General features: G+C 38.8%; 1 protein-coding gene across 1 annotated transcript in view; it reads right to left on the bottom strand.

Annotated features, from left to right (window-relative positions):
* COL6A6 (collagen type VI alpha 6 chain) overlaps positions 1–11,939 on the bottom strand; it is a 130,812-nt gene that overhangs the window by 104,840 nt on the left and 14,033 nt on the right. The window contains exon 2 of the mRNA XM_035727836.1: positions 1,897–1,995. Within this exon, the coding sequence (XP_035583729.1) occupies positions 1,897–1,995 (99 nt within the window). The remainder of the gene's footprint in view (positions 1–1,896; positions 1,996–11,939) is intronic.

Here is an 11,939-nt window from a genome sequence, read left to right as displayed (position 1 = left end):
TGATACTCTTTCATTGTGATTCCTCTTTAAGCAATGCAACAGTGATCTGATTAACTTACATCCTATTAGTTTTGTATTCCCAAGTGTTAAATTGATGACGTTTAAAAAATACCTAAAAATCACAAAAATGTGGCAAATTTAAAGTTCTTTATAATATTTTTTGATGAACCATATGAGTGAACATTATAATTGGTCAATTTACTCTTACATAAGTAAAACTTGATAGAAACCAGAATGCCTTAAGCTAGGAAAGGGATTATAGTCTCAGTTAGTAGTAACATCATAATTTTTATATAGGAATACAATACTTTGTTGAACTTTTAAGGCTGCATTCAATGCCAGTGTCAATGCTAGGTATATAAAATGAGATTTTTATGTGATAGAGAATCACTGGGTTTAAGCACAAAAATGTTGTTTATTGGTGATCTGCTGGTTTGAATTCAGAGTTCTCCCCACTTTAGTAGAAGATCTATTTCCTGTCTGGGGAAGAGAGGGAACGGTCTATCTGTTTGATGGTGTAGCTTTAAGAAAATACGGTATAATGGAACAAAGAACCGAAGTCCTGACTTTGTTATCAGCTAACTCCACCCGCTCTGTCAAACCATTCAACATACTTGGGCCCCGGGTTCCTCACCTTTAAAAATGAGTGGATTCAACTAGAAAATATCTACAGTTCTTTCTCATTCAGATTCTGATGAGCTGAAGTGGTTGTGAGATAAATTCTAATGAAATTAAAGTAACTTCTACCTCTTCCTGTCTACAATTGCTAGGAAACAGGCGTTGGCACCCCACGTGTGATTTCGTTCTCTTGATAGCAGTTTGATCAAGGCATAGAGGATAATACTCTTTCCTGTCTTGTAAAGAACCTAATTTCAACCAGTTTGAGACTCCTCTGATGACCATATACCCAGCAGTGACTTTAAGGGAAGAAATAAGTGAGGGTGAATTAACAATGTCTTCCAAGAGAAGGCTGGAACCCCTGTGAGGACTGTCAGGGGAGCCCTGCCCAGGATGGCTTGACTTGTGATCAAAAGTGATCTTTCTATTCATGAATAATCCCCCACTCCTCCTGTGGAGAAAGGAAATGTAGACAACTAGCACATGAGATAGAGTCATGTTCTGATATGGTCCAACATTATTTCTGAACCATGGGACAGTGGGGGAAAAGCACTGCTTCTCTTTAAAAAGCTTAATATCAAGCCCAGTGAGATAGCAAAGGAACATGTTTATAGAACAAAGTCTAGTTTCTGTCTTCAGAAGGTCTTGACTTGCTTCCAAGGTCAGAGTCCTTGAGAAAACTGTGAAAGCCAATATAGGTGGCCTCGGACATGAAGTGGCCAGTGTGAGAACTCACTATTTAGAGGCGGTGGTGGCAGTGAAGGGTATGCCAGTACTTTGACTTCATGTCCACTGGACAAAGACTACTGACAGACAGCTATGGAGCTTTCTCTTCAGGGCAAAAGCACTTCCTTTACAATAAGCAAACATTTTAAACTGGAGCAAAATCTGGATACTTAACTAAGACAATGTTTTGGCACAAATGAACTAGGAAGAGACATGCCAAATTTTCCAGGCCTGAATCTAATATTAAAAGATAGAATTTTCATGCAAACTCCCAACAGACCTCGCAGGGGTTGAAATTGAGGACAAAATAACAGCTCTTATATCTTTGTATCATAACCAAGGAATAAGGTCCAGAAACAAATGATCTTTAAAGGAACACAGGTTGACATCAAAAAGAAATTGAGCTACTATCTATACCTTTACCACCATCAAAATCAAATAAAAGCAAAACTCTTAACTTTTAAGTAGGTCAAATCATATTATCTATTTTCCATAATGAAAATTAAGGAAAATAATTCTTTCCTTTTTTTTTTTTTTTTTTTTTTTACTTACCAGGATCTTTGTTCATAGAGACATGGGAACAAATTATTATGAGGAACAAAATCAGCAGCATTTTCATATTATGACCTAAAATATTTTCCAACTTGAAATCTGAAAGGCAAAAATATAAACACCTAAAATTGTTGTGGATATTATTTTGGAATCAAGACACACACATAGGAGCACACAAAATTTTATAGCAAACTGGATGCAATAGAAGGCAGAATCCCTGAGTTTCTGATCCGTGAAGTACCTTAGGGAAAAAGATCCACAAGCATTTACACAATCATAAAAGTTTTTCCTGGTCTAAGACCCTGTAGAAACATGAAATTTTGGATTTCAATGGAGGTAGCCGGATGCATTCTAGTTCCAACAATATTTTGTGTCTCTATTACTCATTTTCCCCATACCCTAGTGTTACCCTTGGTCCTTTCACTGCCAAGACAATTCAGAATTCATGGCTGGGACACAGTCTAAGACTTGATTTGTAATTTCTCTATCATGAACATGTAGGTGTGTTTCATATTTGAGCAGTAAGCATTTTTAGATTTGGTCAAAATTCCTTGTTTTTTCCTTTTCCTACACTAACCATTTCCCTTTATCCTTAAATTTGAGAGAAGACATAAAAGTAGTGGCCCTCCATTTTCCATAATGATATCTTGCTCCTCCAAATGACTCAGTTTGCACCAATTTACTTCCAACTACCTAGAACTGTGTGAGGCAAGGGTTTTCCAATTCTACTTTGACTTAAAGCATTTTCGGCCATCTAGAATTACTCATTTCATAGAATGAAATAAAATATTAAAGATACTGAAAATAAATATTTTTATGAAGCAAGTTGGGTTCATTTATTCATTCATTCATCCACTCAGTGAAAAATCAATTGATCCATATTAATAAACTAGTATCTCTGTTCTTGCTGAATTCTTACTCAAACATGAATTTGCAATATTATATATGGCTCTCTCACTCCTTGTCAGGCAGGCCCCTAGTGCTTAGTACTTCACCCCTTCAGAAAAGGGACCTGTGCCACGCGAAATTCCATCCCCATTTCCTCACCTACTCCATCATCCCTCTGACATTCTGGAATTTGGAACTCTGCTTTCTTCCTTCATAAGCCTAGATGATATAAACTTTTCAGGCTGTAAGTCAATTTATCAACTTATTCCGAGGTAATCAGTAAACTGGAAGGGGCTCATAAGAGGTTGTTTTTAGTTCAACCCTTCCATTTTAGAGGCATGTTAGTCCTAACACGGATTGCCCAAAATGAAAACCAATTCGTAATATCTGCAAATTTTCTACAAATGTGTATAACAACAACAAATTCCAACATTTGTTGAGTCTTTGCTATGTGTCATGCCCTGTGCTAACTGCCTTACATTTGTTCTCCTATTTGATATTGATAACAAACCTAGTAGCAGGTGATATTAATCTTATTTTGCAGATAAAGAAACATTCATAAAGCAGAAGTAAGTAATAGGCTCAATCACATTGATAAAATGGGCCACAGCTGGATGTACAGCCCACAAAAATCTGTCTTTGCAAACTCTGTTACCCTGCATCCCAAACTCAACATTGTGAACATGAAAAGTGTCTCCAAGTTTCTTTCTGAAAGTTAAAACCTGAATAGAAAAGTGAGGATTAGGAAAGGCCACAATAATCCCAAAGCAGCATGAAGCATCTGGAAATTTCCCCATGCAGATGATCAATACCAGTGATACAATAAAAGTTGAGTTCTTCAGAATAGCATCTTGTGAAATAACTTTCTTGCACCCTTTAAATGGAATCCCAAATCTGGTGTGTTACAAAGCTATACAGTGTGGAATCCACATGCAAAAGTTTCTCTTAAAGTGTATATGTGCCGTGTTTTGTGTATACGGTAAGACTTGTAGTGGGCTAAGCCTCCAAGCTCATGCTTAGAAGACTTGGGATCATTTTGACCACATCAAAACATGGATGAACTGCCTATAATCTGTTTGCTGTTCTACTCCCAGACATGACCAGGATTTACATAAATTTTTAAATATCCGAATATTTAAAAACAATTAAAAAAATACCCAAAGACATGAGTGGAGAACAAAGGAGAGATTTACTTAAAGTAACAACATAAAATTTAAATTCATTGTACACTCCATCTTAACAATGAGATTGATTGTTATAGAAATACTCCCAAAGGTACAGTTCTCTTTAATCTAAATTTTGCTGTAATTCATTTATTCTGAATCAAACAAGCTGAAGCCAATCTATTTCTTCTGGAAATTGTATGCTATAAAAAGCTTTAAAAAATCTGGATCTCTGTAAATTTTCTGTTGAGAACGTAGAATGTTTCTAATTTAAACCACAGCTGCAAAAGCAACACAGCCACCAAACCCTTGGCTTCAAACCCAGAATGTTTAGAACTTGTGCAACACCTCTCTTGAGGCTATTAAGAACAAGGGGTTTCAGGGAGACCTCTGCCCCATGTAAGCCAATTCATAATCTAGGACATGTCTTCAAAAAAATATTAACAGCCCAGAAGGGATACTAAAGAGACTTCAGCAAAATTAAGATAAATGCCATTTTTTCCTTTAAAATGAGCTTGCAAGATACATCATTTCCAAGCATATGGATTTTATTTTTTAGAAACAAGAATATTGTCAGCGGTTGCACTGTAAGAAACTATACTGGGTCTGTGCTGCAAAGTTCAGGATAAATTGTCATTTGCTTATTTACCAGCCCCCCCAATCTCTTCCACTATTTCCCTTTCTTCAGCCGTTCTACTTCTCAGAAATCAAAAGGTAGAAAGAAAAATATCCAAAGAGAGACAACGTTCACACTGAAATGCTACGGCACAAATCCTTGGCACACAATTGGAACAAATAAACAGTGAATCAATGATGGTAAGCAATACAAAACACACAAGCACTCTTGGGGCAAGCAAGCTGCAGTTTTACTAATGTCATGTTTTTCCTAATTGCAGTTTCTAGAATCACAAAGAGAGGCTGCGTAGACTGATCATATTGAACAAGGTCATTAGGACCTTGCCATTTTGTAAAATTGACACTCGTGTGTGTGGAGGAATGCTTGATTCAATGGAAAGAGCACAAAGTCTCATGACCTGGGTTTCACTCTGTTCCTCAGTGGTTGTGTCACTGGACACCCCACCTCACTTCTGTGGGTTCCTAATCTGAAGCACAAGGGATTACATCCTCCAAATTCCAACTGTCATACATTGACTGTTCTTTGATCTAACAAATAGTACTAGAAGTACTATTTGACTAAGACCAGTTAAGCCAAGAGCACACTGAAATATCAAGCACATGTTCTGAAACAGTCTTAGGGAGGAAAGTCGTCCTTAGACAACCACCTGTGCAGGTCCTGTGTTAGAGGGACTACGACAGCAAGAGAAGGAGCAGGTCTCAGTTATTGACCCCTTCTGGGTCAGAAGCTCTGCTGGAATCCTTCCAGACCCAAGGACATCAACATAAGGGGACTGAAATTTCAATAAGGCAAACCTTATTTTATTTAATCTGGGAGTTAAATGACCCACTTAAAAATGAGGAAAATATAGAGTAAATCCAAAAGAAATATAAAAATACTAAAAATTTGAGCAGAAATCAGCAACTAAAAAACAAAGATAAAAGAAACTCAAGAATTGAAAACACCCACCTCACAAGACTAATAAAAAAAGAGAGAAGACACAGGTAACTGTATGAATGAAAAAGGAGACAAAACTATAGATAAGGCAGAGACTTAAAAAATTGAAGCAGTAGTTAAAAATATTCACAGAAAACTCCAAGCCTACGTGATTTTACTGGCAAGTTCCAAACTTTCAAGAAACATATCATTTGGGCGCCTGGGTGGCTCAGTCGTTAAATGTCTGCCTTCGGCTCAGGTCACGATCCCAGGGTCCTGGGATCGAGTTCCGCATCAGGCTCCCTGCTCGGCAGGAAGCCCGCTTCTCCCTCTCCCACTCCCTCTGCTTGTGTTCCTGCTCTCGTTCTCTCTCTCTCTGTCAAATAAATAAATAAAATCTTAAAAAAAAAGAAACATATCATTTGAATCTTCCACAAATTCTTTCAGAGACCAGAAAAGGAGGAATATTAGCCATTTCCTTTTTTGGGGGCCTATAAAATCTTGATATGTAAATTAGACAAGGACAGTATGAGAAAGGAAAATTAAACACCCATTTTACTGATGAATATAAATATCAACAATAGCCAAATTATGGAAAGAGCCCAGATGTCCATCGATGGATGAATGGATAAAGAAGATGTGGTATATATACATTTGTGCTGCCCCTCCTGCATTGCAGAGTTGTCACCGCACCATGTCTGCAAGCTGGGGATGGCCTGTCCCAAGACCCAGTTGCAAGGGCTAAATGATGGCATTCTGGCCAGGAGAACATGAGCGGAAATGATATCACCCACTTCCCAGCCTGGCTTTATACCCACAGGGTGCTCTCCCATCACCTTTTCCCTTCCAGTTGGCTGGAACAGAGACAACCTCAAAAAACAAATGTTGACAATGGCCTGGGGACCCCATGACTGTGTGGAAAGGGGCTGCCCCATGAATGTGTTGATATGCCTACTTCTGTTAAATCACGGGTAATGTAAATTACTATTGTGTTTTCCAGTATAGATTATTGGGTTTATTTGCTACAGAATTAAATGTCCCTCAAGCCAAGGAAGCTCCCAACACTTGTAATGGTAGGATAGCACAAAATAGTAGGGGCAGGAAAGAATTTGTGATCAGGGCATAGGAAAATTCCCGAGGCGCAAGGGGACTCACTCCAATAATGACTGTGCGGTCACACTGGAATTATTCAATGATCCAGCTGTATGTAGGCTGTGTAGCCTCATGGTCAAACTCACAGACAGGGTCTGGCATCAGACTACCTAATTAAAATCCTGCTTGGGTGGCCCACTAACTGAGTGACCAGGCAAGTAATGTAATCCCTTTGTACCTATCTCTCATCTATAAAAAGGTGTTAGGACCCACATCCACTCAAGGGACTGCTGTGGCGGTTACACGGACTGATGATACATATACAGGAGTTGGTGCAGCCTCTGCCTTGCCATAGATAGTAAACAAATGATAGCTGTCATTTTTATTCTTGTTATTTCCATCTTTACAACGGGACAGCTTGTGAGGAGAGCAATCTAGACAAGACCTGGCTAAGGAATACCCTGGAAAAGAGCTCTGTGTACTCCCTGTCCTCAAGTCCTTCCCTCACACACTTCCCAGCCATAGCGTTTGTACGGGCTGGGATAGGTACAACATTGTACACCTTTCCGTGCCTCTTCATGACCACTATCTCCCCAAATCCTGACAGCACACCTGTGAGGTAGGTAGGGATTATTATTCGTATTTCACAAAAGAAACATCTGAGGCTTAGCAATGTTGAGCATTTCTCCAAGCTACACCAGTCTCGAGGCTCTGAGGCCAGGACTCTTCCCACTACGTTATATTGCTTTTCTTGAGGCAAAGCCTTGCGTGCTATCTAGTTCTCTGAGGATGAATAACTTTATGTGTCAGAATGCATCAGTTAATCTATGTTTGTATTTTTTTTTAATGGAAATTGTTTCTTCGAATTGTTTTCCTTCTCAAGAATATCAACTGCTGTGAATTTCTGCTCTTTACAGCAGATCCCGTTAAGTCTGAATAGAGGTTTCTCACCTCCAAGTTGCTGTTTTTCCCTGTCTGGCTGAACCTACAAAAGGGCAGCCATACTGACACAATTCACAAAAGCCAACAATGACATCAGCTAGTCTGAGATCTGTCCAACAATACCCAAAAGGACCAGGGAGGTAATGAAATATGTTGGGTCATTGATAAAATATTTATTCATTGCAGCCAAATCAAAAGCATACATGGCTTAGGATGGCAGGAAGTAGAAATTAGGTCTAAATGGTCCCCTTTAATATCCTGGCAGTTAAGCCCAAAGTAGATATTTGACTAATACCTACTAATTGCTGACCTCTTAAGTTTCAGGCTTAGAAAAGCACAAAGTAACTGAAGAGATTCAGACACAGAGTAGCATTCTAAACTTGGATTTTTCTCTATCAGCTTTGAAAAATATTAGAAATCTTTGGAAAATATTCTGACTTGTATTAAGCAAACAAAAAGAGTGACTCATAACATCCCCGGTTTGACAGACTATATCGGAGCGGGGGAGGGGGACAGGGGAGGTTTTCCAGAAAGAATAAGAAAAGCAGATACTTACCGAGTACTTACTATGTGTCAGGCCTGTCTAAGGGCTACACTTAATCCTCTCAACAACCCAGTGAATATCAATAAATACTACTCACTTTATAGGTGAGATTGAGTCAGAGGATTAAGTAGCTTGCCAAAAGTCATACAGCTATTAATTAATAGAAGTGGAATCAACTAATCAAATGTGAATATAGTGTCCCCAACTGTTAGCCTACACCGAGGGACATAGACCTAAATCTAATTGTTGAACTGTAACAAATACACTAAATAAATAACATGCATAATTTAACAGTTAATTGTTGACTATAACTGACGTCTCAGTAAAAAAGTTGCCCAGGCTAGAAACAAAGGGAGTTATCATAAATTCCTCACCTTCATACCCCTAAGCAAACAGCGTTAATTTTATTTTAAGACATAGATCTCAAATCCAGCCAGTTCTCAACACTTTGACTTCTACCTTAATCTAAGACACCCCATTGTCTCACCTGGATTTTAGCAAAAGCCTCCTAATTAGACTTCCTGCTTCTACTCTCTCCAACTACTGACTCTTCTAGAGTGCTTTAAGTCAAAAAAGGAGACAATATCACACATTTACTCAGAATTCCTTACCTTGTCCATCCAGGCCCTACGTGCTCAGGATCCTACTAATGCACTCATCTCATCTCCTTATCTTCCCCTCCCCCACCCCACTCCAGCTTCACTCATCTGGCTCTTCCTTGAACAGGACAAGCTTGTTCTACCTCAAAGTAGAACATTTGCATTTTCTGCTTCCTTACTTTGCTTAGATGTTTGTTTAAATATCAGATCCTCCTTAGACTTTTGGTTAGCATCCTATTGAAAATAATTTCCCCTTATATACCTTCCCCCATCTCCAACATAATACTGACTGTGGAAAAAATAAATTTGGGGTGTTTTTAAAATAAAGTCTAACTAAAATATTTGACAACAAGATGAAAGAAGGAGGATATTATTCAAGAAAAAGCACAGATATTTACCAAGGTTAAACTCTGATAAAGCAAAAAACTGTCCAGAAGCAGTATGACAAAATACAAAATCATTACTCCGGAATAAATTCTTAAAGAAGACACAGTCAAGTACAGCCTATAAAGGAGTGAATGTAACTATGTTAAAATGTTAAATGTTTGACAAAAGACATCATAAATAATAAGCAACTAGACCACTAAACCCAACAGAAAAATGGACAGTGGATATGAGCAGGCAGTTCACAGCAGAGGTAATCTGAATGGTCAACAGAAAAATGAAAAGATCCTTAACCTTACCGGTGACAGGGAAATGCATGCTGAAACAATAAGATATCATTTCCCTAGGAGACTGGCAAAAATTAAAGAGACTGACAATATTAAGGTTGATCGGATGTAGGAAAATTAGAGCTCATGTACATGGCTGGTGGGAATTTAATATACTAACTTTGGAGAGCCATTTAGCAATCATCTAGTAAAATTAAACATGACCTAGAAATTTCATTTAAAGTGAATGCCCTAGGGTGCCTGGGTGGCTCAGTTGGTTAAGCATCTGCCTTTGACTCAGGTCATGATCTCAGGGTCCTGGGACTGAGCCCCTCATCAGGTTCCCTGCTCAGCAGGGAACCTTCTTCTCTGTCTCCCTCTGCCTGCCACTCCCCTTGCTTGTGCTCCCGCGCATGCTCTGTCAAATAAATAAAATCTTAAAAAATAAAGTGAATGCCCTAGAGAAATTCTGGTACATGTGCACAAGAAGATTTCTATGAACATTTGTAAAAATTGCGAATCATTCAAATGTTTGTGAAGAGGAAAATGGAGTAATTAAGCTGGGATGTACACACACATGAAGATATGTTTCAGGTGTTAAATGATTTAGCTCTACATGCCTTAATAGGAATAAATCTCAAAACAGAGGGAAAGCACTACATATAGGTTGGTGTGAATTACCCACAGCAGAACTCCCATTCCTGGATGAAAGGATCAGGCAAGAAGTCCCAGAAGTAGTACGATGCCATCCATGTAAAATGATTAAAACACATCAAAATACTATTTTTTAAAAAAGCCTGTGTATATTAAAGCAAAGCTGTGGATAACACAAAACTGCTTAAGAGCAATGGTTCTTGGGGCGCCTGGGTGGCTCAGTCATTAAGCGTCTGCCTTCAGCTCAGGTCATGATCTTGGGGTTCTGGGATCGAGTCCCATATCGGGCTCCCTGCTCAGTGAGAAGCCTGCTTCTCCCTCTCCCATTCCCCCCTGCTTGTGTTCCCTTTCTCACTGTGTCTCTCTCTCTCTGTCAAATAAATAAATAAATAAATAAAATCTTAAAAAAAAAAAAGACAATGGTTCTTAAGACAAAATAGGAATAGGAAGACAAAATGGAAAACAGGATCTGGGAGAGGGATCAAGAGGCTTCAACCGTAGTATATGTAATATTTTATTTAACAAAGTCTGAAACAAACATTGCGTGATGTTAAGTGTTAAATCTGGGTAGCAGATTTATTATTTATTATTCTTTCTAGTTGTATATTTCATGAATAAGGAAGGAAAAAGAATGCTAAACAATATAATGCAGGAAGTAAGAAGGAACCAACCAAGGATCTTGAAAAGGGAGCTTCCATGTCTTATGAAAACCAAACTGGTAAGGAAATTAAGTATCCTAAAATAATGAACAAAAGAATTTCTATTTTCATTCCAACATATGTTCTTTAAAAAAACTCCTAAGATGTAAGGATATAAAAGGATCATTGACAGAGTCAAGAAACTACTTGTTAGGATGTGTGGTAGATGGGGTGCCTGGGTGGCTCAGTCATTAAGCGTCTGCCTTCGGCTCAGGTCATGATCCCAGCATCCTGGGATCGAGCCCTGTATCGGGCTCCCTGCTCGGCGGGGAGTCTGCTTCTCCCTCTCCCATTCCCTCTGCTTGTGTTCCCTCTCTTGCTGTGTCTCTCTCTGTCAAATAAATAAATAAAATCTTAAAAAAAAAAAGAATATGTGGTAGACTGCTGGTGGGAATGCAAGCTGGTGCAGCCACTCTGGAAAACAGTATGGAGGTTCCTCAAAAAGCTGAAAATAGAGCTACCCTATGACCCAGCAATTGCACTACTGGGTATTTACCCCAAAGATACAAATGTAGTGATCCGAAGGGCCACGTGCACTCCAATGTTTACAGCAGCAATGTCCACAGTAGCCAAACTATGGGAAGAGCCTAGATGTCCACCAACAGATGAATGGATAAAGAAGATGTGGTATACATATATACAATGGAATATTATGCAGCCATCAAAAATTGAAATCTTGCCATTTGCAGTGACGTGGATGGAATTAGAGGGTATTACGCTAAGTGAAATAAACGAATCAGAGAAAGACAAGTATCATATGATCTCACTGATATGAGGATTTGAGAAACAAGACACAGGATCATAGGGGAAGGGGGGGGGAAATGAAACAAGATGAAACCAGAGAGGGAGATAGACCGTAAGAGACTCTTAATCTCAGGAAACAAACTGAGGGGTGCTGGAGTGAAGGGGGTTGGGAGGGATGGGGTGGCTGGGTGATGGACATTGGGGAGGGTATGTGCTATGGTGAGCACTGTATATTGTGTAAGACTGATGATATAGACTGGTACCCCTGGAACAAATAATACATTATATGTTAATTTAAAAAAATTAAAAAAAAATAGAACATGTGGTAGATTAAATACAGCCATGAATTCGTTGCTACTGCTCCCACTGAAAAGGGGATCTAATTTCCCTCACTTTGAAGCTGGGTTGCCTTATGACTTACTTGATCAATAGAATGTGGCACAAGCAATGTCTTGAAACTTTTAATACTATGTCATAAGAAGCCTTGTGGCTTCCACTCAGGCTCATGAAACTCTTG

This window comes from Zalophus californianus, chromosome 1 (genome assembly GCF_009762305.2).
Source record: "Zalophus californianus isolate mZalCal1 chromosome 1, mZalCal1.pri.v2, whole genome shotgun sequence".
NCBI lineage: Eukaryota > Metazoa > Chordata > Mammalia > Carnivora > Otariidae > Zalophus > Zalophus californianus.
This window is presented reverse-complemented; position numbering and strand designations above follow the sequence as displayed.